Genomic DNA, 24533 nt, shown 5'->3' with positions numbered 1-24533 from the left:
CACGTCGCACAACTTTAACCTCGCACACTGTGATCTAGAAAACAACTATTTAATGTATAATGATAAGTGAACCAATTCTTTTAAAGACGATGAGTGTATTAGTGTTAATATATTGTGTCGTATGAATGCGCGAGTGAATTGCACCAGTACGCAGTAATTAGGACAGTTCCTCGCGCGATATGTAAATATACTATTGTCGAATTCTAAGTAATTGCGTGCAATAACGTTTTATAATTGGTTCAAGAGAAATTTCGTCACTTTATAATAAAGAGCGCAATTTCATTTAATCAGTCAATTTGTATGTTTGAATAATATATGTAAATATTGTTTCTACAAAATTTATCGTGTATGGGTGGTCGAACATTATTAATTATTAATTAGATTCAAAGAAAATTTTTTTTCAAGATTTTGGAGAATTTTTTTTTTTTTTAATTAAACGTGAAAAATTTGAAATTTTATATAACAATATCAATTTGAAAAATATATTTGAAACAATTTTCAAACAATTTTTCTAATTTGCAATAAAGAGAAAATTAATTGATTCAAGGAAATTATTTCCTTGGATTATTTAGATTTTTTCAAGAAAAATAAAAACATTGTACGATTCAAAGAAAAATTATTGTTTTAAATTTTTGTAGAATTTTAGAATTTAATTTTTTTGTAGAATTAAATTTGAAAAGTTTGGGAAAAAATTGGGAAAATAAATGAAAAATAAATAATATCTACTTAATATAGTAAATAAATAATAAATACTTTGTAATAATAATTTTTCTTTGAATGGTATTTTTTTCATAATGGTATTTTTTTTCTTCTTCAAATTAAGAAAACTAATTAAAATTTTCCAAGTTAAAAAAAATCCACAGAATCTAGGAAAAATAATTTCCTTGAATCATTTTTTTTTTCATTTGATGTAAAAAAATAATAATTTCCAAAGTTAAAAAAAAATTTTATGAGAAATCTTGCCAAAAATTATTTTTTTTTTTTTAAAGATTCAAAGACAAATTAGTTTTCCAAATTTTTATAGAATTTTAGAATTAAATTTTAATAGTTATGAAGGAAAAAAATTTGTAAAATTACCTAAATAAATAACAAATAAATAATTTACTTAAAGGGCATTTAAACTCTTATGATTTATTATCAAAAATAAATAATAAATATTTTGGAAAGAATATTGTATACAATGTCGACGTAAGATAATTTTCTTGATTAAATATATTTTTCCAATTTTTAATAAAAAAAAATGTAATTTCCCAAAAAAGAGAAATTTCTACAAAAATTTGAAAGAATAATATTTTTGAAACAATTACCAAATAATTTTTTAGTTTGAAAAAAATGTAAAATATTTTGATTGAAGAAAATAAATTATATCTTTTCTCAAGTTTGTAGATTTTTTGAAGAAAAATAAAAACATCGTGTACGATTAAAAAAAAATTATTTTTCGAAAGTTTTGTGAAATTTTTTAAGGTGGAAAATTTTAATAATTTGAAAGAAAAATAATTGAAGTAATAAATAAATAATAAATTAATAATAAACAAATTTCTAGGTAATAATGAATAAATAATAAATACTTCATTGGAATAATATTTTTCCTTGAATCATAATAATTTTTTTCTACTCCAAATTAAAATTAATTATTATAATTTTCCAAGTTAGAAAAAAATTCTACGTATATAATTTAGGAAAAATAAATTTTTCTGATTCAATATCTTTTTTAATTGATGTAAAAAAAATTTAAATTTTCCAAGTTAAAATATAATTTTATAATATCTTGACAAAATTTTTTTTTGTCTTGAAACATTTTCCAAATAATGTTTTATAATTCGAAAAATGTTTATTTAATTCAAGAAAATTAACCTTCGAAGTTTTTATATACAACTTTTTTTAACATGGAAAATTTTTATAATTTTTTTTTTAAATTAAGAGAAAAGAAAAAAAATATTAGTATTCAAAGAAAAATTATTTTTCCAAAGTTTGTAAAATTTTTTAAGGTAGGAAATTTTAAGTTTCTATAAATAATTTTTTTAATTTGGCGATGATAAAAAATACTATGTGATTAATGACAATTATTTTTTAAAAATAAATAATAAAATTTTTGTTTCTAAAATATAATTTTTTTATTTATTTTCTAAACTTTGTTATCTAATCAAGTTTGATTATTGAAAAAATTTCACTAATTAAAATTAGTGACTATTACAAATGAGATAATATTAATATTCTCTCTTTAAATTTGAAATAATTAAAAATATTTACTAATTTGAATTAGTGACTAACTTTTTTCTTTCGAATTAGTAAATTTCACTAATAAATTAGTAGAAATTACTATTTATTAGTAAAATGAACTGAATTTACTAATTATCAGTAAAATAAATTGAATTTTCTAATTTAAAAGCAAAAAGTCAGTCAGTAATTCAAATTAGTAAAACATTTTTATTTTTACAAATCCAAATTTAAAGAATTTATAACTACATGATTGTTGATTAATAATATAAAAAATATAATAAAAAATAATATAAAAAATAATATGGAAAATATTACGAAAAATAATATGAAAAATAATATAAAGAAATAATTATTAATTAATAAAAGAACAAATAATATTTAAAAAAATGTTGAAATATTATTAATAAATTAATGTATATTAAGACACAATTGGTTTTTGCTAATGAATTGTTACTAGTAATTAGTTAGTTAATTTTTTTCTTCTTTTCCGTTGATTCTTACTTTACCGACTTGTTTTTAAAAAGTAAACATTAATAATAATAATCATTAATGAGGAAAAAAACTCGTGTATCGCCAGACAGTTTATTACCAAGAAAGTAATATAGCAAAATTTTATTTTGTTGTTTAATGTTTTATGAGTAACAAGTGACACATATGGCACATGGAAAATTATTATTCTCTTTTAACTAATAATGAAGAATTTATTTTTCACTTTTATTATTAAATGGAAACGTCTCTTTGACACATGTTTTTGACGAGAGATAATAAATATTGCCTGTTTGCAGATATAAGAGAGAAATTTTACTATACGTGACACTTTTGATTATCGACCTGTTTTATACAAAATGAATAACTATTCATTTTGTCTTGTGGTTTTTCTGCTTTTTTTAAATATTATAAGAGGACAAAAAAATCCCCACTATAAAGATGATCGCACGACAATGGTGCATTTATTCGAATGGAAATTTGATGATATTGCCAAAGAATGTGAACGTTTTCTTGGTCCAGCTGGTTACGCAGCTGTTCAGGTAAAATTTGATGTTTAATTTTTTTTTGATACATTAGAAAAAGTTATAATATTGGGAAATTTATTAATTTTTTTTAAAAATTGGAAAATTAATTTTATTTTGAAAAGAAGGGCAGTATAAAAAATTGATAGAAAATTGCAATTTAAATTTGAATATATTATGTAAAATTTTGTTTACGAGGTGTCGCCAATAAATGAAAATATGATACTGGCAAAGAGGCCTTGGTTCGAGCGGTACCAGCCGATTTCTTATAAAATTGAAACAAGATCGGGCAATGAGGCGGGATTCAAGGACATGGTGAGGAGATGTAACGCGGTTGGAGTTCGAATCTTTGTAGACGTGGTCGTTAACCATATGACAACCGATCAGTCACCTGCTATTGGTACAGGTGGTACCAGAGCTCGGCCCCATCGTCGAGAATATCCCGCTGTTCCATTTGGTCCCCAGGATTTCCACCAACAATGTACAATTGCAAATTACAAAAATGCAACCGAAGTCAGAGTCTGTGAATTATCTGGACTTCACGATCTTAATCAGACTCGCGAAAATGTCAGAGAGGCTATTGTCCATTTTTTGGACAGGTGTGTCGATGCAGGTGTTGCTGGTTTTCGGTACGAGGACGTTTTTTATCTTCTTTTCATTTTTAGAATGAGTCACAAACTTTACTATTTCATTTTTTTCGCTTTTTCCATTTCGTTTTCACCTTTTTTCACTTTCTTTTCATTTTTTTCGCTTTTTCCATTTCATTTTCACCTTTTTATTCAACATTTTTCAACTTTGAAAAATTTTTGCTTCTATTTTCTTCCATTTTATTTCTATATGCATTTTTACGTGAATAAAATTTTGCAAAAGTTAAAGAGTCAGACAAATATAAAACTAATAAATTCACGATTAAAATTCATTACTCTTTAAATTTGAATTACCCCCTTAAATTAATAAAATGACCTGAAAAATCTAATAAAACGCCTAAGAAAACTTTTTTTTCTCCTTAAATTATAATAAAATCCCCCAAAACACAAAAAAAAATCATTTATCCCCTTAAATTAATGAAATACCCTAAAACACTTACAAAACACTCAAAAAAATTATTTATCCCCTTAAATTAATAAAATCTTCTAAGACACCTATCAAAAAACCTCAAAAAAATTATTTATACCCTTAAATTAATAAAACCTCCTAAATCAGCTACCAAAACATCTCAAAAAAAATATTTATCTCCTTAAATTATAATAAAATCCCCCCAAAACACCAAAAATAAATCATTTTTTCTCTTAAATTAATAAAATGACCTAAAACACCTACTAGAAAACAAAAAAAAATTGTTCATCGTCTTAAACTAATAAAATTTTCAAAACCACCTGTCAAAACACCCCGAAAAAATGTTTATCCACTTAAATCAACGAAATCCCCCAAAACACTAAAAAAAACCTTTAAATTATTAAAAATCCTGAAATTAATTAATTTTTCGTACTAAAACACAAAAAAAAAATTTTATCCCAGTAAATTAATCAAATTTCTTGAAACACCTAATAAAACGCCCTAAAAATAAATTTTTCTTCCTTAAATTATAATTTAATAAAGTAGTTCAAAACAAGCAAAAAACATTTATCGTAATTTAAATTAATTTAAATTAATTAATTAACTAAATTAATGATTGAAACATTCAATTAATGAATATCCAAATAAAACGCCCGTAAAAAATTTTTTTTTCCCTGAAATTATAATAATAAAATACCCCAAAACACCAAAGAAAAATCATGTATCTTCTTAAATTAATAAAATCCCCTAAAATACTTAAACACCCCAAAAAATTATTTATCCCCTTAATTAATAAAATCTTCTGAAAAACCTACAGAAACACCACAAAAAATTATTTATCACCTAAAATTAATAAAACCCACTAAAACACCTATAAAAAAATCCCGAAAAAATTGTTTGTATCCTTAAATCAATAAAATCCCCCAAAACACTAAAAAAAATAATTTAACCCTTTAAATTAGTAAAAATCCTTAAATTAATTAATTTTCCCTACTAAAACACAAAAAAAAATTTGTATCTCGTTATATTAATAAAATCCTCCGAAAATGATAAAAAATTATGCATATTTTCCCCTTTAAAAAAACTTAGAAAAATTGTATTTTTTGCAAGTTAGAGAATTTTTTAGTTTTGTTGAAGAAAAAAAAGGTCTACTTTTTGCAAACTTTGGAAAAATTGTTGTTTTTTTTATTTTCTTCGAATATAGAACAATTTGTTATTAAAAATAAATTTACAAAATAAATTTTACTACTTCTTAACTATTAGTTAATTCTAAATGTTGTAAAATAAATTTCCGTGGGAAATATTGAAAATTATTTTGAAAAATAAAAATTTTCTAATACTAAATTTTTCTATTTTTGTAGACTTTTAACAAATTAGAAGTAAATTTTACTATAGTTTTCACTCAAATTTACTTCGTATATATGGGCAATTTCACGGGAAATTTTTCTACGACATTTTAGAATCGGTTAAACATATTTTTTATCGTTCTTGATAGAAAAATATTAAATACGTATTTTTTTATTTTTCCATATTTGCCAAAATTTTCGAGTTATGAATTTTCGAAATTTTGGATTTTTAAAAGTAGACCTATTTTCAATAGCTTATAACTTTGAAAGTATTGAGTTTGGAAAAAAGTTGTCAAAGGAAGAAAGTTTTGGTTTTTCTTCAACTTTTAAAAGATTTAAAAAAAAATTTTTTTTTTTATAAACAAATTAATTTTTTTTAAATTTGGGCGCGATTTTTTTTTATTTTTTTTTTATTTATTTATACCTACTAATATACAGAAAAATTTCCAAAAAGATTCGAGATGTTCCGACTCGTAGTTTTCGTTCCATAAATTTTTTATAGAATGAAAACTGTGAATTATAAGTCTATAGCTTGTAACTTTGAAAGTTTTGAGTTTAGAAAAAACTTGTCAGAGAAAGAAAATCTTGGTTTTTCTTTAACTTTTATGTAATTTAAAAAAAAATTTCTTTATTAATTTTTAAGAAAAAAAATTTTTTTTTTTTTATAAACAAATTAATTAAAAAATTTATAGAACGAAAACTATGAGTCGGCCCATCTCGAATCTTTTTGGAAATTTTTCTGTATATTAGTAGGTATAAATAAATAAAAAAAAAATAAAAAAAAATCGCGCCCAAATTTAAAAAAAATTAATTTGTTTATAAAAAAAAAATTTTTTTTTAAATCTTTTAAAAGTTGAAGAAAAACCAAAACTTTCTTCCTTTGACAACTTTTTTCCAAACTCAATACTTTTAAAGTTATAAGCTATTGAAAGTAGGTCTACTTTTAAAAAAAAAAATTAAAATTAAGGGCATTTGAACCATTATGACGTCACAATTTGCGCAAAGCATGTGTTCCAAAATTGTGACGTCATAATGGTTCAAATCCCCTTAATAATAAAAAAAATTATACTATCCATTTTATTTTATCAGTTGTTATTATTATTATTTTTTATTAATTAAATTGGACTATTTTCTTAGATACTTGTTTACTAAAAGTTCATTATTTTCTACTAGTACAAATTAGTTATTTTTTTTTACTAATAATAATTATTTATTTCTGATTAATAATGAGTTATTTTCCACAAATAATTAGTTATTTTCTACTAAAAATTAATTGTTTTCTACTAATAATTAGTTGTTTAGTAATAATTTAAGTTCTAATAATTAATCATTTTATACTACTAATTAGTTATTGTCTACCAATGGCTATTTATTTGCTAGTACTAATCAGTAATTTTTTACTAATTTCTAAAGCAAAATTTAGTCTGGCATCAAATTGAACAACTAAGAATAAATTCTACGGAAAATATTCTTTTAAATAGGATCCAAAAAATATTTTTCTAAATTAAGAATAAAATTTTTTCAGTTTAGGATTTAGATAAAAAAATACTTTTAAAAAAAATTTCATTATCATGAGAGTAAGTGTTAGAAACAGAAGCAGATGATGAGCAAATGATAATGAATTTTTGCAGATTTGACGCGGCGAAACACATGTATCCAAATGATCTTAAAGTGATTTATGGTAGGATAAAAAATTTGAATACAAAACACGGCTACCCGGCCAAGAGTCGTCCGTTCATTTATCAGGAGGTAATTGATCTGGGCGGTGAGGCTGTGTCAAAATTCGAGTACAATGGCTTTGGAACAGTGATTGAATTCGCATTTGGCATCATATTGGGTATGATGTTTCGAAACGAAAAGGAATTGAAGGATTTAGAAAATTGGGGCCAACCTGGCGCTTGGGGTCTGTTGCCGTCGTCCGACGCCGTTGTCATGATTGATAATCATGATAATCAACGTGGTCACGGCGCTGGTGGTGCATCGATTCTTAATTACAAATTGCCAAGGCAATACAAGGTACAAAAAAAAAGAAAAAATTTCATTAAAAGAATAGGAGATTTTTTGAAATTATAAATTACCAGGGTTGTCACAGGTCAGGGAAATCAGGGAAAATTCCTCGAGTTTTTAAGGAAAATTCCCCAAGATTGCAAAGGGAAAATTCCTAAAGTTTCAAAGGGAAATTTCCTCGAGCTTTTAGGGAAAATTCCCCAAGGTTGAAAAGGGAAATTTCCTCGAGTTTTTTTGGGAAAAATTCCCCACGGTTTCAAAGGGAAAATTCCCTAAGGTTTCAAAGAGAAAATTCCACAAGATTTTAAAGGGAAATTTCCTTTAGTTTTCTTGGGAAAAATTCACCAAGTTTTCTTTGTGTAAATTTACCTTTTTTTTTTGGTTAAAATTGGGTCACCAAAATTTTGGGGAATTTACACTAAAAATTTTTTACAGGTGATACAATTGATCAGGAAAATCTGGGAAACGTCAGGGATTTTTATAAAAAGTACTGGAAAAAATTAAATTTTCGAGAAATTACAAATAATTGCAGAAATTCAATTATTTTCAAAAACAATAAAGTTCATAGCAGAAATTCAATTATGTTCAATAATTAAAAAAAAATCTCCTCAAAATTTCAATTATCTTTAAAATTAATAGAATCCTTCTCCAAAATCCAATTATTTCAAAAATTTTAATAAAATTCTCGGCAAAATTTCAATTATTTTCAAAAATATTCCTCAATTCAATGAAAATAAATTTTATTAAAATTGTAGTATTTTGATAAAATTTTTCAAAGAATTAAATTACTTAAAAAAAATGTAGATAAAATTCTAAGCAAACATTAAATTATTTACATAAATAATAAAGTTCTTCATAGGATTTCTATTATTTTTATAATACAATTTTAAATAAATTCCTGGAAAAAATTTTAAATAATAATTGAATATTAAAAACATTATAGCCTAAATTTTAAAAAATAATTGAAAATTAAATTCTTTCGAAGAATTTTAATAAAATTTTTAAAAATAATTCTTTTTTTAGGACTTTATTTAAAATTGTATTGAAATTAAAAAAATAATTGAAATCCTATGAAAAATTTTATTATTTATGAAAATAATTGAATTCTTGCAACAAATTTTATTATATTTTTTTAAATAATTGAATTCATGTAAAAAAAATGTATTACTTGTAAAAATAATTGAATTTCTGCAATGAATTTTATTACATTTTTTTAAATAATTCAATTCTTTTGAGAACTTTTATTAAAATGGTAGATTTTGAAAGAATTTGAATTTCAGCAAAGAATTTTATTATTTCTGAAATGTAATTGAATTCTTGCAAAAAATGTTTGAAACTAATTTTCTTTTTCAAGAAATTTATTTAAAATTGTATTAAAAATAATTGAAATCCTGTGAAGAACTTTCTTATTTATGAAAATAATTGAATTCTTGCAACGAATGTTATTACATTTTTTTGAATAATTGCATTTATGTAAAAAATTGTATTACTTGTAAAAATTATTTAATTCCTTCAATGAATTTTATTACAATTTTTTAAATAATTGAATTTATGTGAAAAATTTTATTACATGTAAAAATAATTGAATTTCTGTTACGAATTTTATTAAAGTCTTTCTAAATAATTTAATTCTATTGCATTTTTAAAAATTTGAATATAATTCTTTACAGTAATTCAATTATTTTAAAAAAATTAAATAAAATTCCTTGCAGAAATTCAATTATTTTCAATAAAATTTTTCTTCAGAATTCAATTATTTTCATAAATAATGAAAATGTGCTCAAAAATTTTAATAAAATTATTGACAAGAATTCACTTAACATTATAAATAACAAAATTTTTCGTAGCAATTCATTTATATTCAAACACATTAATTATATTCTTGTAAACAATTACATTAATTCCATAAAAATAATAAAATTATCCGCAAATAATTATAAAATTTTTTATGAAATTGTAGAATTTCAAAAGATTTGAATTAGAAATTATTTAAAATCTCAACTCTTATGGAAAAATAATAATGATTAAATATTTATTAAAAAAACAATTTATTAATGTTTATTTGAATAATTTTACAATTAAAATAAAATCGTAAGTAAATGTAATAGAATGTTTTTTTTAGTATTTAATCATTTTTAGAGTGAATCAGAATATTCTTTAGAGTCAGGGAAAAGGGGAAAATTTTGTCTGGAAATCAGGGAAAAACAAAATTAATTTTTTGTGGCAACCTATTTACTCTCTAATTGTTGAATTAGTAAAAATGTTATTTACTAATTTGCATTGGTGACTGACTTTTTTCTTTTCAATTAGTAAATTTGACTAATAAATGGCAATTTCTACTAATTTATTAGTAAAAATTACTAATTCAATAGCAAAATGTCAATTCAAATTTTGATGAAATAATTTTATCAAATAAATTCTGAATACAATTATATATTTCAAGAAGATGACATTTATTGAAATTCGCGAAAAATTATTACTTATATTATTATTAATAAAAATAACTAAAAATAAGTGAATAAAAAAATAAAATTTAAAAAATTCCCCAGATGGCACAGGCTTTTATGTTGGCCCATCCTTATGGAGATGCGAGAGTAATGAGTTCCTTTGAATTCACCGATCCAAATGCTGGACCGCCTGCAGATGAAAATGGAAATTTGGAATCGCCAATTATTAATGTGACAGGAAATGCTTGTGACAATGGATGGGTGTGCGAGCATCGTTGGCCAGAAATTCGTAATATGGTGAAATTTCGTAATATTGCGAAGGGCGCTAAACTTACCAAATGGTGGAGCAATGGCAAAGATCAAATTGCATTTGCCCGCGAACGTCGTGGCTTCATTGTTTTCAATAATCAAAAGAATCTCGATCTGAAGCAACGTCTCAATACTGGTTTACCAGCCGGTCGATATTGCGATATTATCTCAGGAAATATGAATTTTGGAAATCGATGTTCTGTAAAGACTATTGACGTTGATAAAAAGGGTTTTGCTGATTTTGAGATTCCTCATATGGCGCATAATGGAGTTATTGCCATTCATATTAAAGTAAGAATGGGAAAATTAATTTTTTCTTAGATAAGAAATACAACCAATTTATTTTTGTAATATAAAATTATTTAAGTTTATTTACAAATTTATCAAATAAATTACAGTTGACAAATAAATTAGTGTAAAAGCACCAGTTTTGGCCACTAGTTAATATTTATAGTAATTTTAAATATTTAAGTTTATTTAAGTATTTTACTTAAGAAAATACTTAAAATTAAAAATAAAATCCTGTATAGTACTATATTATTATAATAAGAAATAATAATTATAATAAATAATTAAATGAAAATTTTATAAAAATTGACGAAGAATGAAGCAGTGGCCAAAAGTGGGAAATCTACCCTACAGGGTTAAAAAAATAAAACTTGTTAACTAATTAATTTATTAATTACCATTATTTTTTTTTATTTTTTAAAAAGTAAAATTTCGATTTTGAATGAATTTAATTAGAATTTTAAAGAAAGTTAGTTAACATTTTTTAATATATATTTAATTAATTATTAAAAATAATGGATTCCTATAAGAATCTTTAGTTGTGAACACTAAAAAAAATTTAATTTTGGAGAAGTTAAAATTTATTGCAGAAATTCAATTATTTTCAAAAACAATCAAATTTCTCTCCAGAAATTCAATTATGTTTAGAAATTTAAAAAAATTCTCGTCAAAATTTCAATTATCTTTATTTAAATAATAAAATTCTTAACTCCTAAATTCGATTATTTTCAAAAATTCTAATAAAATCCTTGGCAAAATTTCAAAAATTTTCCTCACTTCAATGATTTTTTAATATATCTACTATTTTAATAAATTTTTCCAAAGGAATTCAGTTATTTAAAAAAAAATTTTAATAAAATACTACGCAAACATTTAATTGTGAAATTTCACAGGAATTTTATTATTTACAAATTTTATAAATTTCTTTGCAATAATTCAATTATTTTCACAAAGAATAAAATTTTTTAATATACATTTTTAATATAAATAATAAAACCAATTGCAGAATTTCAATTATTTTTATGCAAAAAAATACAAAATCGAAAGAATTCGATTCATTAAAAATTTGATGATAAAATTCTTTATGAGAATTGATTATTATTTCTTAAAATTGAACTCCTATAAAGAATTTAATCAAAAATTTTATAATTTGAGAATAATTTTATTATTTTATGGAAATAATTTAATTGTTTACAAGAGTTTAATTAATATGTTTGAATTTAATTGAATTTCTTCGAAAAATTTTCGTTATTTATAAAAATAATTGAATTTTTTTAAAAATAATTGAATTACTGTGAATTATTGCAGAGAAATTTATAGAAAAATTTGAATACAATTCTTTAATTATTTTCACAAAACATAAAACTTTTTAATATAAATAAAACTCATTGCAGAATTTTAATTATTTTTATACAAAAAAAATAAATAATAATTCAAAAGAATTCAATTATTTAAAAATTTGTTAATAAAATTCTTTATGAGAATTGATTATTTCTTAAAATAAATTGAACTCCTATAAAGAATTTTATCAAAAATTTTATGCGAATTTTTTTATTATTATTATTTTATGGAAATAATTTAATTGTTTTACAAGAATTTAATTATTATGTTTGAATTTAATTAAATTTCTTGGAAGAATTTTTAATATTTATAAAAATAATTGAATTTCTGCAAAGAATTTTATTAAATTTTTTTAAAATATTTGAATTACTGCGTAAAGAATTATATTCAAATTTTTGAAAATACAAAAGAATTCAATTGCTCACAAATTTTTTTTATAAATTTCTTCGCAATTATTCAATTATTTTCATAAATAATACAACTTTTTACGGAGATTCAATTATTTTGATAAATAATAAAATTCTCGTATTTTTCATAAATTTATAATTTATAAATTCAATTATTTTTTATACAATTTTAATCGAATTCAATTATTTAAAAAGTTTATAAAATTCTTTATGAAAATTCATTTTTGAGAAACATTCAATTATTCAATAAAATATTATTTACATATTTCTTTGTATTAATTAAATAATTGTTAAAATTGATTTGTAAACAAATGAAATTGAAAATTCTCAAAGAACTTTTTGAAAAATTAATAAAAATATTTTATTTAAAGAACATTTTAATTAAAAATATTACTAATTAATCTAATTATTTTCTTTTTTAGGCAAGATTATAATAAAACTGCTTTCAAATTCATCAACTGGAAAAATTTGAAGTAAAATTTAATTGTATTGGTATAAATTAATTATTTCTATTATATACGTATTAATTATAAAAAAATTAATTCCAATTCTAATAAACAAATTGATACTATTGAAATTAAATGATGTCTAATTGAAGTCTGTATACTATTTATATTATTAGTATTATTACCGCAATCTATTATCGCTTACATTACATTATAAATTTTCGATTAACTTTAATAACATTATAAATTATAAATTTTTAATAAAATTTCATGACATGAAATTTCATCATCTGATATAATTTTATTTATAATAATAAATTGCGGATTTGTAATAAACTTTTGCCGCATATATTATAAATATTATAAATTTATATTAAACTTTTATGACATTGTAAATTACAGTTTATAAATATATGTATTTATTTTTTTTTTTGTCATGAAAATCGTATAAAATTATAAAAGTATATAAATTTTTAATTATAAAGCTTTTAAAAGGGGAATTTAGATTAAAAGGACATTTTTAGCAAAATTTTTACAGTTAAGTCGTCATCGTGAGATCATCATTGTAATGACACAATAAAGCTGGAATATAAATATCTTCCGGAAGTCCACAATTTACAAAACGATCTCGTTCATCTAATATTCCATTTTCCGTTAAAGTTTTATCAAGGTCCACAGGTTTTCCTTCGTACGTCCACGTGTAACTCTCGTTATTTGAATTGAAAATTAAAAATCGCTTCTGAATTCTTCGTATTGTATCCTCTTCACAAACCTTCACAATTTATTGTTATTTATTATTTAAATTTTAAATTTAATTTTAAATTTTAAATTTTAATTTCAATATTATTAGGCAAATTACGAAATTTTTTATTTTTAAATATAAATTTTTGAATAATTTCATAATTAAAATTTAAAAAATTCACTCAATTAAGTAAATAATTAATTATTATTTTTAATATTTTCAAAAATTTGAATACAATTCTTCGGAAGAATTCAATTATTTCCATAAATTCTTTGAAAGAATACAGTTATTTTTATAAATAATAAAATTCATTACAAAAATTCAATTACTGTCAACAAAATTTTAATAAAACCTTCAAAACGATTCAATTGTTTTTTAAAATAGTAAAATCTTTGCAAAAATTCAATTATTATCAACAAAATTTCACGAAAGAATTCAATTTTTTTTTTAATTTCAATATAAAATATTCCAAAAGAATTCAATTATTTTCTAAAGTTTTAATAAAATTCTCCCTAAATATTCAATTATTTTCAATACAATTTTAACTAAATTCCTACAAAGAATTTAAATTTTCATTGAAACAATATTATATTATTTATCAAAAATTTTAATAAAAATCTTTGCAAAATTATAATTATTTTGATAAATAATAAAATTCTTCCTAAAAATTAAATTGTCTTCATAAAAAATAATCAAGTAAAATTCTTTTGAAGATTTCAATTTTTTTCATAAATAATTGAATTCTTCAGAGGATTTCAATTATTTTCAAAAATTTTAATAAAATTCTTCCTAAAAATTAAATTGTCTTCATAAAAAATAATCAAGTAAAATTCTTTTGAAGATTTCAATTTTTTTCATATATAATAAAATTCTTCGGAGGATTTCAATTATTTTCAAAAATATGAAATAAATTCTTGTCAAGAATTCAATTTTTTTCATAAATAGTTGAATTCTTTATAAAATTTCAATTATTTTCAAAAATTTGAAATAAATTCTTGTCAAGAATTCAATTTTTTTCATAAATAATTGAATTCTTTGCAGAATTTCAATTATTTTCAAAAATTTGAAATAAATTATATTCAAGAAATTCTTTCGAAGTGAAATTCATCGCGAAAATTATTTTAAAAATTATTTTAAACAGTTGAAAAAATTATTTGTTTTATTCAATTATTTTCAAAATTTTCAATTGAATATTATTCAAAAATCTAAGTTATTTAAAAAAATACAAAGACAATTAAATTACTTTCACAATTTTCAATTAAAATTATTAAAGATACTCCATTATTTAAAAAAAAAATTCAAATAAATTCTTCAAAAGAATTTTATTAGGGTTTTTAAAAATTTTAATTAAATTTTTCTCGAGAAATCGATTATTTTTATAAATAATAAAATTCTGCGAAGGAATTCAATTATTCTTTAATTTTTTGACAAAATTCTTTCCAAGAACTCAATGATTTGAAAAGAAAAATTATTAAAAAAGTTAGTTAACAAAAAAAGCAAACTATTGTTATTATAACTTTTATAATTAATTTTTTAATATATAATCAACTAACGGAAATAATTGCTTCACATCCTGTGAGGACATTAATAATTCTGCAGGGTCTTGGATTTTTTGTAAGATTGCCAATTCGGTATTTTTCACTTTTCCACCATGGCATTTTTTTGGCAGTTTTCCACGAAGTATTGTTATTAATTAAATTTTTAGTAGAAGAAAAGATTTTAGAGTCATTTTTATTATTATCATTATTATTAATTAAGGTAGAAGTAGAAATTTGAGAAATTGAATCAACATCCGGTATTGGTCCATGTGGACAATATGGCACTAATTTTCCATTTAGAGGATGAATATAGTGTTTAATGTCATTTTTTTCACGATCAAACCAATGACTTATGTCCTTTCCAGCGAGCGCTAAAATTGGTTTAATATTTTTTGTTCCCTTCCACAATTGACAAAGTTCCGTGAGATCGTAAACACCATCATTAAATGAAACCCAACAATCATTTGATGTATTGTGAATACACACCTCGGTTGGTAAATAATAGGGATAATTGCAAAAACACCCTTTTAATGTGCAATTTGTGCATTTTTCTTTTTTTCTATTTAGTAATTCTTTGGACATCGTTTTTTATTCGAAAATACCTGTGAAAAATTGCAATTTTTTTTTTTGTTTATTTGGAACATTTTTTTTATAATAATTATATTTATTATTATATTTAGAATTAATAAATTAATCGATTTAATTAATTTCTATAAATTAATTTTGTTAAATATTAATTTCTAAAAATTAATTGAAATAAAAAATAATTAACTTTGTTAATTTTCGTTATTTATTTAACGTAACTAATTTTCTTATTAAATTAGTCATCAAAACATTTTTTGATAAAAACATAAAATAATAAAAATAAATTTTTTTAAAAATATAAAATTTACATAAAATTGATAAATTAATCTATCAGTTAATTTTTTATTTATTTATTTACTTGAAAATAATAATTTATTTCTTAATTTAATCGCTAAAGGATTTTTTTTTAATAAATAAATAAGCAATAAAAAAATATTGTTTTTTTCGAAATTTGCAATTTATAAATTAGTGGATTGGTTAATTTTTAATTTTTCTTTTAATTCATTTGACATAAAACTAATTAATTTCTTAATTTATTTCAAAAAATTTCTCACTGCGAAAATTTTTGTTCTTTATTATTTTTTTAATTTAGAATTTTGTCAATTAATTATTCAATTAAAATGAATTCATGATTAAAATAATTAATTAACAAAATTATAAATCAAAAAATAAAAAACATTCAACATTGGAAATATTATAATTATAATTGAAATTATAATTAAAATTATAAATTTAAAATTTGTAATTTTAATCATAATTAAAAAATTGTAGAAAATATAAATAAATCATTAAATTATAATTATTTACAAATAATTTATTTCATGACTTCTCAATAAGTATATTTTCGATTTTATCAAAAAAATATTAAAATCGAAAAAGTTTCCTTTTTTTGCGGAATTTTTAAAATATTTCGCTAATTATAATAATTTTTCTTTAAATATTAAATAAATTGTCATTTTATGTTTATTAATTTTTTTTACTCAGTTAAAAAAAGTAATAAAATAGCTTCAATAATTATTTTAATTTAAATGGAAACTTTTCCATTATTTACTGTCCATTTTATTATTATTTTAATTAATCTCATTTTGCTAAATGATTATTTTCATTAATTGATAATTTTGATTATTTTTATTAGAAAAAAGTTATTTTTATTTTTTTTTATAAAAAAAGTTGATATTTCATATTTGAATTTTTTCGAATTCCCCGCCAATTTGATCACTTGTACAATTAATAACAAATAATCTCTGAGTAATAAAAATTAATACATTTAATTACAGTAAATAATTTAAATATTACATATTAATAAATTATTTGACAATAAAATGCAATTTATTAATAATTAAAAAAGAAATTTCAATTAATCATTTGACGAATATAGTGAAGCAACTTACAACTTCCTGTTTGAAGTTTCACGTTTTAATCAAAGTGTAGTTGTATTTTACAAAGTTTTGTTTGTTAACAATTTAGAATGGACGATGCAACGGGAAAAAGGGTAATTTAATTTTTTAATAATTTTCCCAATTTACTCGAAATATAATATATTCATTGAAGTAATTTTAATTCTGAAATGATTGGCATGAACCCTCCTCTTGAGAGGTTAGTATTTTCATTGACCGGTTATCATATACAACACTTTAACAATCAATCCTGTATTTATTTTTTACAATGCTGTCTTCATCTGCGGTAATATTATTATCATTTTCTATAATAATAACATTCATCTAATTAAGCCTAATCGATTGAAAGTATGAAATTTTAGTTTAATTTATGTTAGAGAAAGTATGAAAGCATTATAATAATTCTAACCTCAAAATCGTTGCAGCTGTTTGAACAATGTGTTTTTACGTGACAAAAGATTTTTTTTTTAAATTCTCTGCAAATATTTTCTTCTATTCTTATGTTTCACGAGGAATGGAGTTTTTTGTTTTTTAATAGAAATTTTTTCATAATCCCGAGTGGTTCGTAAACAAGACAATATTCGAGTAAATTAAGTGCGTCCTTCCTTTGTCATCATCGAGAAAACTCTCGTGATTCACGATTGTCAATTAAAATTATTTTTTTATTCCACTCCGTATAGATTAAAAGTAAAAATTTCGGTTGAATTTTTTTTTTTTTATAATTTTGCTATTCAGGATTTTTATTCATTTATTAAAAGTGCACTTTATGTAAATTGGTTCTAGAGAATTGTAAGTATTGAATATTTTTATTTTACACCCATTGGAATAAAAACTACATGAATGTGAATTGTATGAATTTTTTAAATTGTTTTCTACAGTGTTGACTAATGTTACGAAACTTGTCAAATTTGTTTTTCCAATATAAACAATTGATACTTGATAACCTGCAACATCAAAATTTGTCAGATTTCAAATCATACTTTAATATTTCCAAATTAACCGTTTTATTGAAACTTTTTTACAATTTTAATTTTTTCTTCTAAATTTTTATTAAAGTGCAATTTAATAATTAAGAAAAATGTTTCCCGCTTTATTCACATCTCAAAATAAAGAATCAGGGATCTCTGAATGTATTTTTGCGAAAATTGGCGATTCTAAAGGAAATTTGTTCACTACGGTTGGCTTAATTTTGAAAAACCATTTTTTTAAATTTTGAGTTTTGTAAATATTACTAAAAACTGTGGTATTCAAATAAAATATTTGATTTAATTACGAAAATATTTTTGTACAGGTTCAAGAGTACAAGGATTCACTGAAAACGAAGGTTTGTTTCAATTTCCTTTTCATTTATTAAAATTTATTATTTTTTTGTGTATGTTAATTTAGTATTTTTTTTCTATTTTTGTTAATTTATTTTGGTTTGTAAATTATTTTTATTCAACTTTTCTGCTCGCTTTATTTTTAGGCGGAACAACTTATTGTGAAGGGATTTCCGGAAAAAATTGTCAAACTCAATGAACTATTGGAGACACCGGGTTTTTCTCATCAAGACCTATCAAAAGTTCATCAGGAATTAAATATACCCATTCCAGAGCCAATACTTCTGAATCATTCCCAGGAAGAACCACCATCGAAAAGAGCAAGAGTTGAAAATAATTTAGAAGATGTACCTGGTACCAAAGTTATGGTTCTTCCCAATGGACCAGTTCCATGCAACAAACCAATCTGCGATATAATACACATAGTGAAACCGTACATTAGACAACTTTTAGAAGATTCAAATCTTGTGAGTAATAATTATTTTAAAGCAATAATACTAACAATATTATGACATGTGTGCCCTTTTTATTAAGTTTTTGTACAAATTAGCACTTTGAATATATTTAAAAAAATACCGAGTAACTTTCTGTTTTTCGATTTGTGTAATTATTTTATTAATAGCATAAGTAATGATACCATTTCTTTTGTCAAATTTACAGTTAAAAATGTGGATTTCATTTATGATCCCAAAAATCGAAGACGGAAACAACTTTGGGGTCTCAATTCAAGAAGACACTCTCGCTGAAGTTCAAGCTGTAGAGAGTGAAGCAGCTGCATTTTTCGATCAAATTTCCAGGTAATAAATTAATCAAATTATTAAATCGTCTTGAAAGAAAAAACAAAATTTAATTCTATTCCAATATAAATTTAATTAATTTATAAAATTCGAATGATCCTAAAGTTCTGATTGTTCAAATGAAGGAAAATTATCCATTTCCTCTTCAAATTAAATTTCTATTGCTATACAAGAAATATAGAAAATAAAGAATATTATAATATTAAAATATAGAAATTTTAAGAATAACTGATTTATTCAATTATTTTCAAAAGTGATGAACTCCTTCGCATAAATTCAATTATATGTTCAAAAATTTTTTAAAACTCGTCAAAATTTCAATTATCTTTATAAATAATAAAATTCTTCCCAAGAATTCAATTTCTTTTCAAAAATAAATATTTTCACAGGAATTCAATTATTTAAAAAAGAATTTTTTTAATTCATTCTCAGATTTCAATTATTTTCAATTTTTTAATGAGATTTCTCGATGGAATTTAATTATTTTCAAAAAGTTTTTAAAAAATTCTGAGAAATTCAATTATTTAAAAAATTTTGAATAAAATTCTTCACAAGAAATTAATTATTTTCAAAAATAAAATTTTTCACAGTAATTCAATTATTTAAAAAAAATTTAATAAATTTCTTTGTCATATTTCAATTATTTTCAATTTTTTAATGAAATTCCTCGATGGAATTTAATTATTTTCAAAAAGTTTTTAAAAAATTCTAAAAAATTCAATTATTTAAAAAAATATGAATAAAATTGTTTGAAAGAAATTAATTATTTTCATGGATAATATAATTTTTCTCCTGAATTCAATTATTTTTACAAATTCTTTACAGGAATTCAATTCTTTAAAAAATTGTTTAATAAAATTCGTTGCAAGAATTCAATTATTTTCACAAATAACAAAACTTATCGCAGAATTTCAATTATTTTTTATACAATTTAAAATATAATGATAGAAAATTGCATTTATTCTTAAAATTTTTTTTTTAAACTCATCGAAAGAACTCAATTATTTTTAAAAATTTTGATTAAATTCTTCATAAAAATTCAATTTTAAGAAATATTCAATTATTGAATAAATTATTTATTTTGGTATTTAAATAATTGAATTTGAATTCTCGAAAAATTTTCTAATAAAAAGTTATTAAATGGATTTCAGGCAAAATTTTAGATAATTGAATATTAGAAGAGTTATTGTGTGAATTTTAAGAAATAATTGAATTTTGAAAAGGGTTCAAATTAAAATGTTTGAAAATTTGAATTTATAGTTACAATATTATTATGATATAAAATAATTATTTTATCACTCTTTCATCTTAAATTTCTTCATGTTTTATAATAATATTCTCATAAGTTATTGAATTTGAGAATTTTAATTCCTATAGAAAAATAATAATGATTAAATATTTATTTAAAAAAGAAGTTATTGATGTTCTTCAGGGTCAGGGAAAAAGTGAAAATTTTGTCTGGAAATCAGGGAAAAATAAAATTAAAGTTTTGTGGCAACCCTGTTATTGCAATCGCAGTATTTATATAAAAATATTTCATTCATTTGAACATTTAAAACTTCTCAAGAGAATCCAATCTACTTTTAAAATAATAAAAATAATTCAGTAGAAATAGACTTTGTTTCCATTAAACTACATAATTGTTTTAAATCAAATAAATTCATCAAATTTAAAATTTCACAGGTATTTTGTATCGAGAGGAAAAATTCTGAGTAAAGTCGCCAAGTATCCCCACGTTGCCGATTATAGGCGAGCAATTCAGGAACTTGACGAAAAAGAATACGTAAGCTTGTGGCTCGTTATGTGCGAAATTCGTAATCGTTATTGCGCACTTCATGATCTTGTCATTAAAAACTTGGAGAAGATCAAACGACCGCGATCATCAAACGCTGAATCTCTGTATTAAATAATTTTTAAAAAAACAACGGCTTTTTTCTCAATGAATAAAAGTGATGAATATGACTCACAGTGTAAAAACAAAATTCAGGTAAAAAGAGTGTTCGCGCGTAAATTTTCACAATGTTTTTTTGTTTTGTTTATCGCACACGAACTATAATTTAACTTTGCTCCATTTACTTATCACTCATCTCCGTTTTCATCTACGTAGTTAAAGAAAATTTTACTTCAAAGAAAAACTTCATTTCTATTTTTTTTTTTTTGCGTCGGAAATTATTTTTTAGCCACTTTTTTTCAACCATTTATAAATACATTCTTTTTTCTACATTTTTAGAATAAACATTTTTTTATAGATTTTTTTTCACCGTGGATCAAAATTTTATAAATAGAAAGAAATGATCAGAGTTAATTGTTTTTTGTTAACTTTTAATCGAAATGCTTGAATATCAAAATATATCGATTCAGAGAAAAAAGAAAGAGAATTTTTTATCATCCTTATGTTTTCGAGAAAAAAATGAGAATTTTGTAGATATTTAATTTTTTTAAAGAGAAGCAAAAACAGTATTTCAGTGATATAAGAATTCGATCGCGCAGTGTAATTGTAATTTTAACTATTTGATAAAAATAACAAGTTATTTATCATAATTAGTTAATTGTTCTCAGATTCCAATTGAAGTTAATTAGCAAAACACAAGTGTTCCTCTCGAATATTAATGTTCAATTATTGTAGACTGTACCTTAAAGAAATCGATCTTGTAATACTGTAATGTCAAAATACATAATTATATAATTTCAAAAACACTGTTTTCATTTCCTCCGAGACACTTTTTCTTTTTTTTTTTAATAGAAAATTTGAATCATCGAAATTTTGTGAATGGAAAGAAATGAAATAAATTTCTCTTGAAAATAATCTGTATTTACAAATTACAAAATTGCGCAGTATAAAAATTGCACTAATCAAGGTTTTCTAAAAAATCTTTTGAAAATACAGAATTTTTCAAAAATCCTCGAATTTGTCGATAAATAGACAAGAAATCGAATGATAAAAATCGAAATGTCGATTTTATCGACAATATAGAATCGTTTTTTTAATATAATATATAATATAATATAATTATTGCTAGAAATCTCTTTTTTCTAAAATATTCGATAAAAAACAGTCTTTACAAACATTTTTATGAATCAACACAATAAATAAACATGTTTATAGTTAAAAATAACTTTTAAATTAAATTAAACTTCATTAGAAGTAAAAATAGAAATTCTTTTAATGTTAATAGACTTAATTTAATTTAAATTAATTTAATTTTAAAAACAGTCTTTTAACATACTAGAATTTTAAATGCCTTACATTAAATAAGAAAATATAAAGAAATGCAAAGGGTTGAGCGAAGACATTGAGCGAGGGACAGAAAAAACTATAAATAGCACAAATGAAATTAATTAATGTTCGAAGACTTGCACATTCTTAGATTCTAATTTATAATAATTTAATAAAAGAGATAAAGAAATTAACTATTGAACTTAATAGTAAATGTTAAGAGACTGAAAAAAAAGTAAAAACAGTCTCTTAACGTACACTAATTTTTTTTAAATACAATTAAGAAATGCAAGGAGATGTTGGAGCACAAAACGAAATAATGATCTCGAAGACAATACATTCTATGTCGAATTTCTAATAATTTTTCTACAAAAAAAATATTCATCAACATCTACTGCATTGACTTAATTTGTTCTTTGTCTCGTATTATTTTCTTTACACTGGAATTTATAATTAAAAATAAATTCTCCCAGTAATATTTTTAAACAAGTATTTAGAAACATTTTCGAGAAAATTAGAAAATTTTCTTTTACACGTGAATTAATTTAAGTAATTAATTTATAAGTATTAATATTCATTTAAGTATTTAATGACTAAGCGAAAAAATATTTATAAACAATGGAGATATTAAGTAATATTGAATGTAGAGATAATTATCAGTTCGTGTATATCCTTGACTCGATGTGATTGTTATCTTCACATTTTATTATTTAAAACCTAACTGATTATGTTTATAAAATTTATTAATTTTCTAGAAACGTGTTTTTATTATATACTTTACATTTAAATTATTGTTTACCTTTTTATAGAATAATTTTCAGATTGTCATGGTTTCTCAAATTCAAATCAAATTAAATAATAATGGAAAACTAAATTTAGACAATTTTTTGTTATCAAAAATTATAAAATAATTATCTTTAATAAATAAGAAGAATTTTTGCTAAATATAGAAAAAACGGAGAAAATTTTAGAAAATTTTGTTTCTAAATATTTAATAGACAAAAATTTATATCTAATTAATACCATAGTAAAAAAAAATAAAAGAAGAATCGGAGAAATTTTCCATAAAGAGAAATTTTAGAAAAATATTAAATTTATTTCTACACACTAAATCGACGAAAAAAATTTCACATGTTAAAATTAGACTAGGATTCTTTTATCACAAATTTTCAATTTCTTCAAAGGAAAAATATTTTCAATTTACATTTTCTTTTGAAATTTTACAAAATATATAAATTTACCTATTAAATTTTTTTTTAATTGATTTAATTTTTTTAAAATTAATTTTCAACTTTTTAAATTAATTATTAATCAACAATATTATTAATTGAGCAAATTATATATAATATATAATAATGATATAATATAATATAAATCAACAATTTTCATTTGAGAATAAAAATTAACAGAATAATCTGAAAATTAATTAAAAAAAAGGAAACGATACCTTATAAAGTAAATTATAAAATAAAACTCGTGTTTCTAAAAAATTTTCTTATAATTAAAGAAAATAAAAATTTTTACTTAAGAGGAATAAATACTTGTTCTCTAGGATTTAAGGGCATTGTCACCACTTGTCGAGATTAATTAAATGAATTATTTTTCTGGTAATTTTTAAATACTATTAATTTAGAATTTTTGAAAGTTCAAACTATTATAATTATTTGATCTGTTATTTGATTATTTGATTTCTAAAACTTTACTAATTTAACTATAATTTATTTTTAATTCTACTAATTTAATAGTTTATTTTCGATTTTACAAATCAATTTAATTATAATTTACATTTTGATTTTGCTACTTTTTAATTTCATCAGTTGCTAAAATGATTTGATTTAATCTTTTAATTTGATTTCAGAATTAGATTATATAGTAAATATTTAATTTTCAGTTAATAAATTAAAGAATGTGATTCGAATTGAATAATGCGAAAATTTGTAAATTTCGACAAGTGATGTTAAGTAATTTATCGAAACCCTTAAATTGATATTCCAGTGTTGAAAAGAATTATTTTTTACAATAGTTGTTATGCTTAAATTTCATTGATTAGAAATGAAATCA

At 21.4% G+C, this 24533-nt stretch overlaps 3 protein-coding genes across 6 annotated transcripts; 2 read left to right on the top strand and 1 right to left on the bottom strand.

The window, feature by feature from the left end:
• Positions 1–21: 21 nt before the first annotated feature.
• LOC122510635 (alpha-amylase A-like) lies at positions 22–13077 on the top strand. Of its 3 annotated transcripts, none has more exons than XM_043625410.1 (6): positions 22–181; positions 3006–3248; positions 3429–3859; positions 7264–7648; positions 10189–10686; positions 12854–13077. In XM_043625410.1, exons 2-6 carry the CDS (start codon positions 3066–3068, stop codon positions 12863–12865), a joined length of 1509 nt encoding a protein of 502 aa, XP_043481345.1. In that variant the 5' UTR covers positions 22–181; positions 3006–3065; the 3' UTR covers positions 12866–13077. The 3 variants fall into 3 exon arrangements, with proteins under 3 accessions (XP_043481345.1, XP_043481347.1, XP_043481346.1); XM_043625412.1 differs by lacking the exon at positions 22–181 and adding an exon at positions 190–298; XM_043625411.1 differs by lacking the exon at positions 22–181 and having other exon boundaries at positions 2868–3248.
• Positions 13078–13343: 266 nt separating this feature from the next.
• LOC122510621 (cytochrome b5 domain-containing protein 1) lies at positions 13344–15741 on the bottom strand. The gene is made up of 3 exons (XM_043625394.1): positions 15385–15741; positions 15173–15297; positions 13344–13649 (listed from the first exon to the last, which is right to left on the bottom strand). Exons 1-3 carry the CDS (start codon positions 15737–15739, stop codon positions 13416–13418), a joined length of 714 nt encoding a protein of 237 aa, XP_043481329.1. The 5' UTR covers positions 15740–15741; the 3' UTR covers positions 13344–13415.
• Positions 15742–17097: 1356 nt separating this feature from the next.
• On the top strand, positions 17098–21950 carry LOC122510620 (proteasome activator complex subunit 3). 2 transcript variants are annotated; one of them, XM_043625391.1, is made up of 5 exons: positions 17098–17234; positions 18431–18463; positions 18605–18925; positions 19119–19255; positions 20939–21950. In XM_043625391.1, the coding sequence occupies exons 1-5, from the start codon at positions 17211–17213 to the stop codon at positions 21159–21161; spliced, it is 738 nt and encodes a 245-aa protein (XP_043481326.1). In that variant the 5' UTR covers positions 17098–17210; the 3' UTR covers positions 21162–21950. The 2 variants fall into 2 exon arrangements, with proteins under 2 accessions (XP_043481326.1, XP_043481327.1); XM_043625392.1 differs by lacking the exon at positions 17098–17234 and adding an exon at positions 17303–17425.
• The last annotated feature ends 2583 nt before the right edge of the window (positions 21951–24533 follow it).

Source organism: Leptopilina heterotoma, unplaced genomic scaffold (genome assembly GCF_015476425.1).
Source record: "Leptopilina heterotoma isolate Lh14 unplaced genomic scaffold, ASM1547642v1 Lhet_71, whole genome shotgun sequence".
In the NCBI taxonomy this organism is placed as follows: domain Eukaryota; kingdom Metazoa; phylum Arthropoda; class Insecta; order Hymenoptera; family Figitidae; genus Leptopilina; species Leptopilina heterotoma.
Note: the sequence above shows the minus strand (reverse complement) of the source record. Positions and strands in the feature narration are given on the sequence as shown.

Coding starts and splice junctions, on each gene's coding strand:
- LOC122510635 (XM_043625410.1), top strand. CDS start 3,066: ATGAATAACTATTCATTTTGTCTTGTGGTTTTTCTGCTTTTTTTAAAT. Junction 3,860..7,263: donor GCAGGTGTTGCTGGTTTTCG/GTACGAGGACGT, acceptor GAATTTTTGCAG/ATTTGACGCGGCGAAACACA. Junction 7,649..10,188: donor AATTGCCAAGGCAATACAAG/GTACAAAAAAAA, acceptor AAAATTCCCCAG/ATGGCACAGGCTTTTATGTT.
- LOC122510621 (XM_043625394.1), bottom strand. CDS start 15,739: ATGTCCAAAGAATTACTAAATAGAAAAAAAGAAAAATGCACAAATTGC. Junction 15,298..15,384: donor TTCAATTTCTCAAATTTCTA/CTTCTACCTTAA, acceptor ATAACAATACTT/CGTGGAAAACTGCCAAAAAA. Junction 13,650..15,172: donor GATGTGAAGCAATTATTTCC/GTTAGTTGATTA, acceptor TAAATTGTGAAG/GTTTGTGAAGAGGATACAAT.
- LOC122510620 (XM_043625391.1), top strand. CDS start 17,211: ATGGACGATGCAACGGGAAAAAGG. Junction 18,464..18,604: donor AGGATTCACTGAAAACGAAG/GTTTGTTTCAAT, acceptor CTTTATTTTTAG/GCGGAACAACTTATTGTGAA. Junction 19,256..20,938: donor TTTTTCGATCAAATTTCCAG/GTAATAAATTAA, acceptor AAAATTTCACAG/GTATTTTGTATCGAGAGGAA.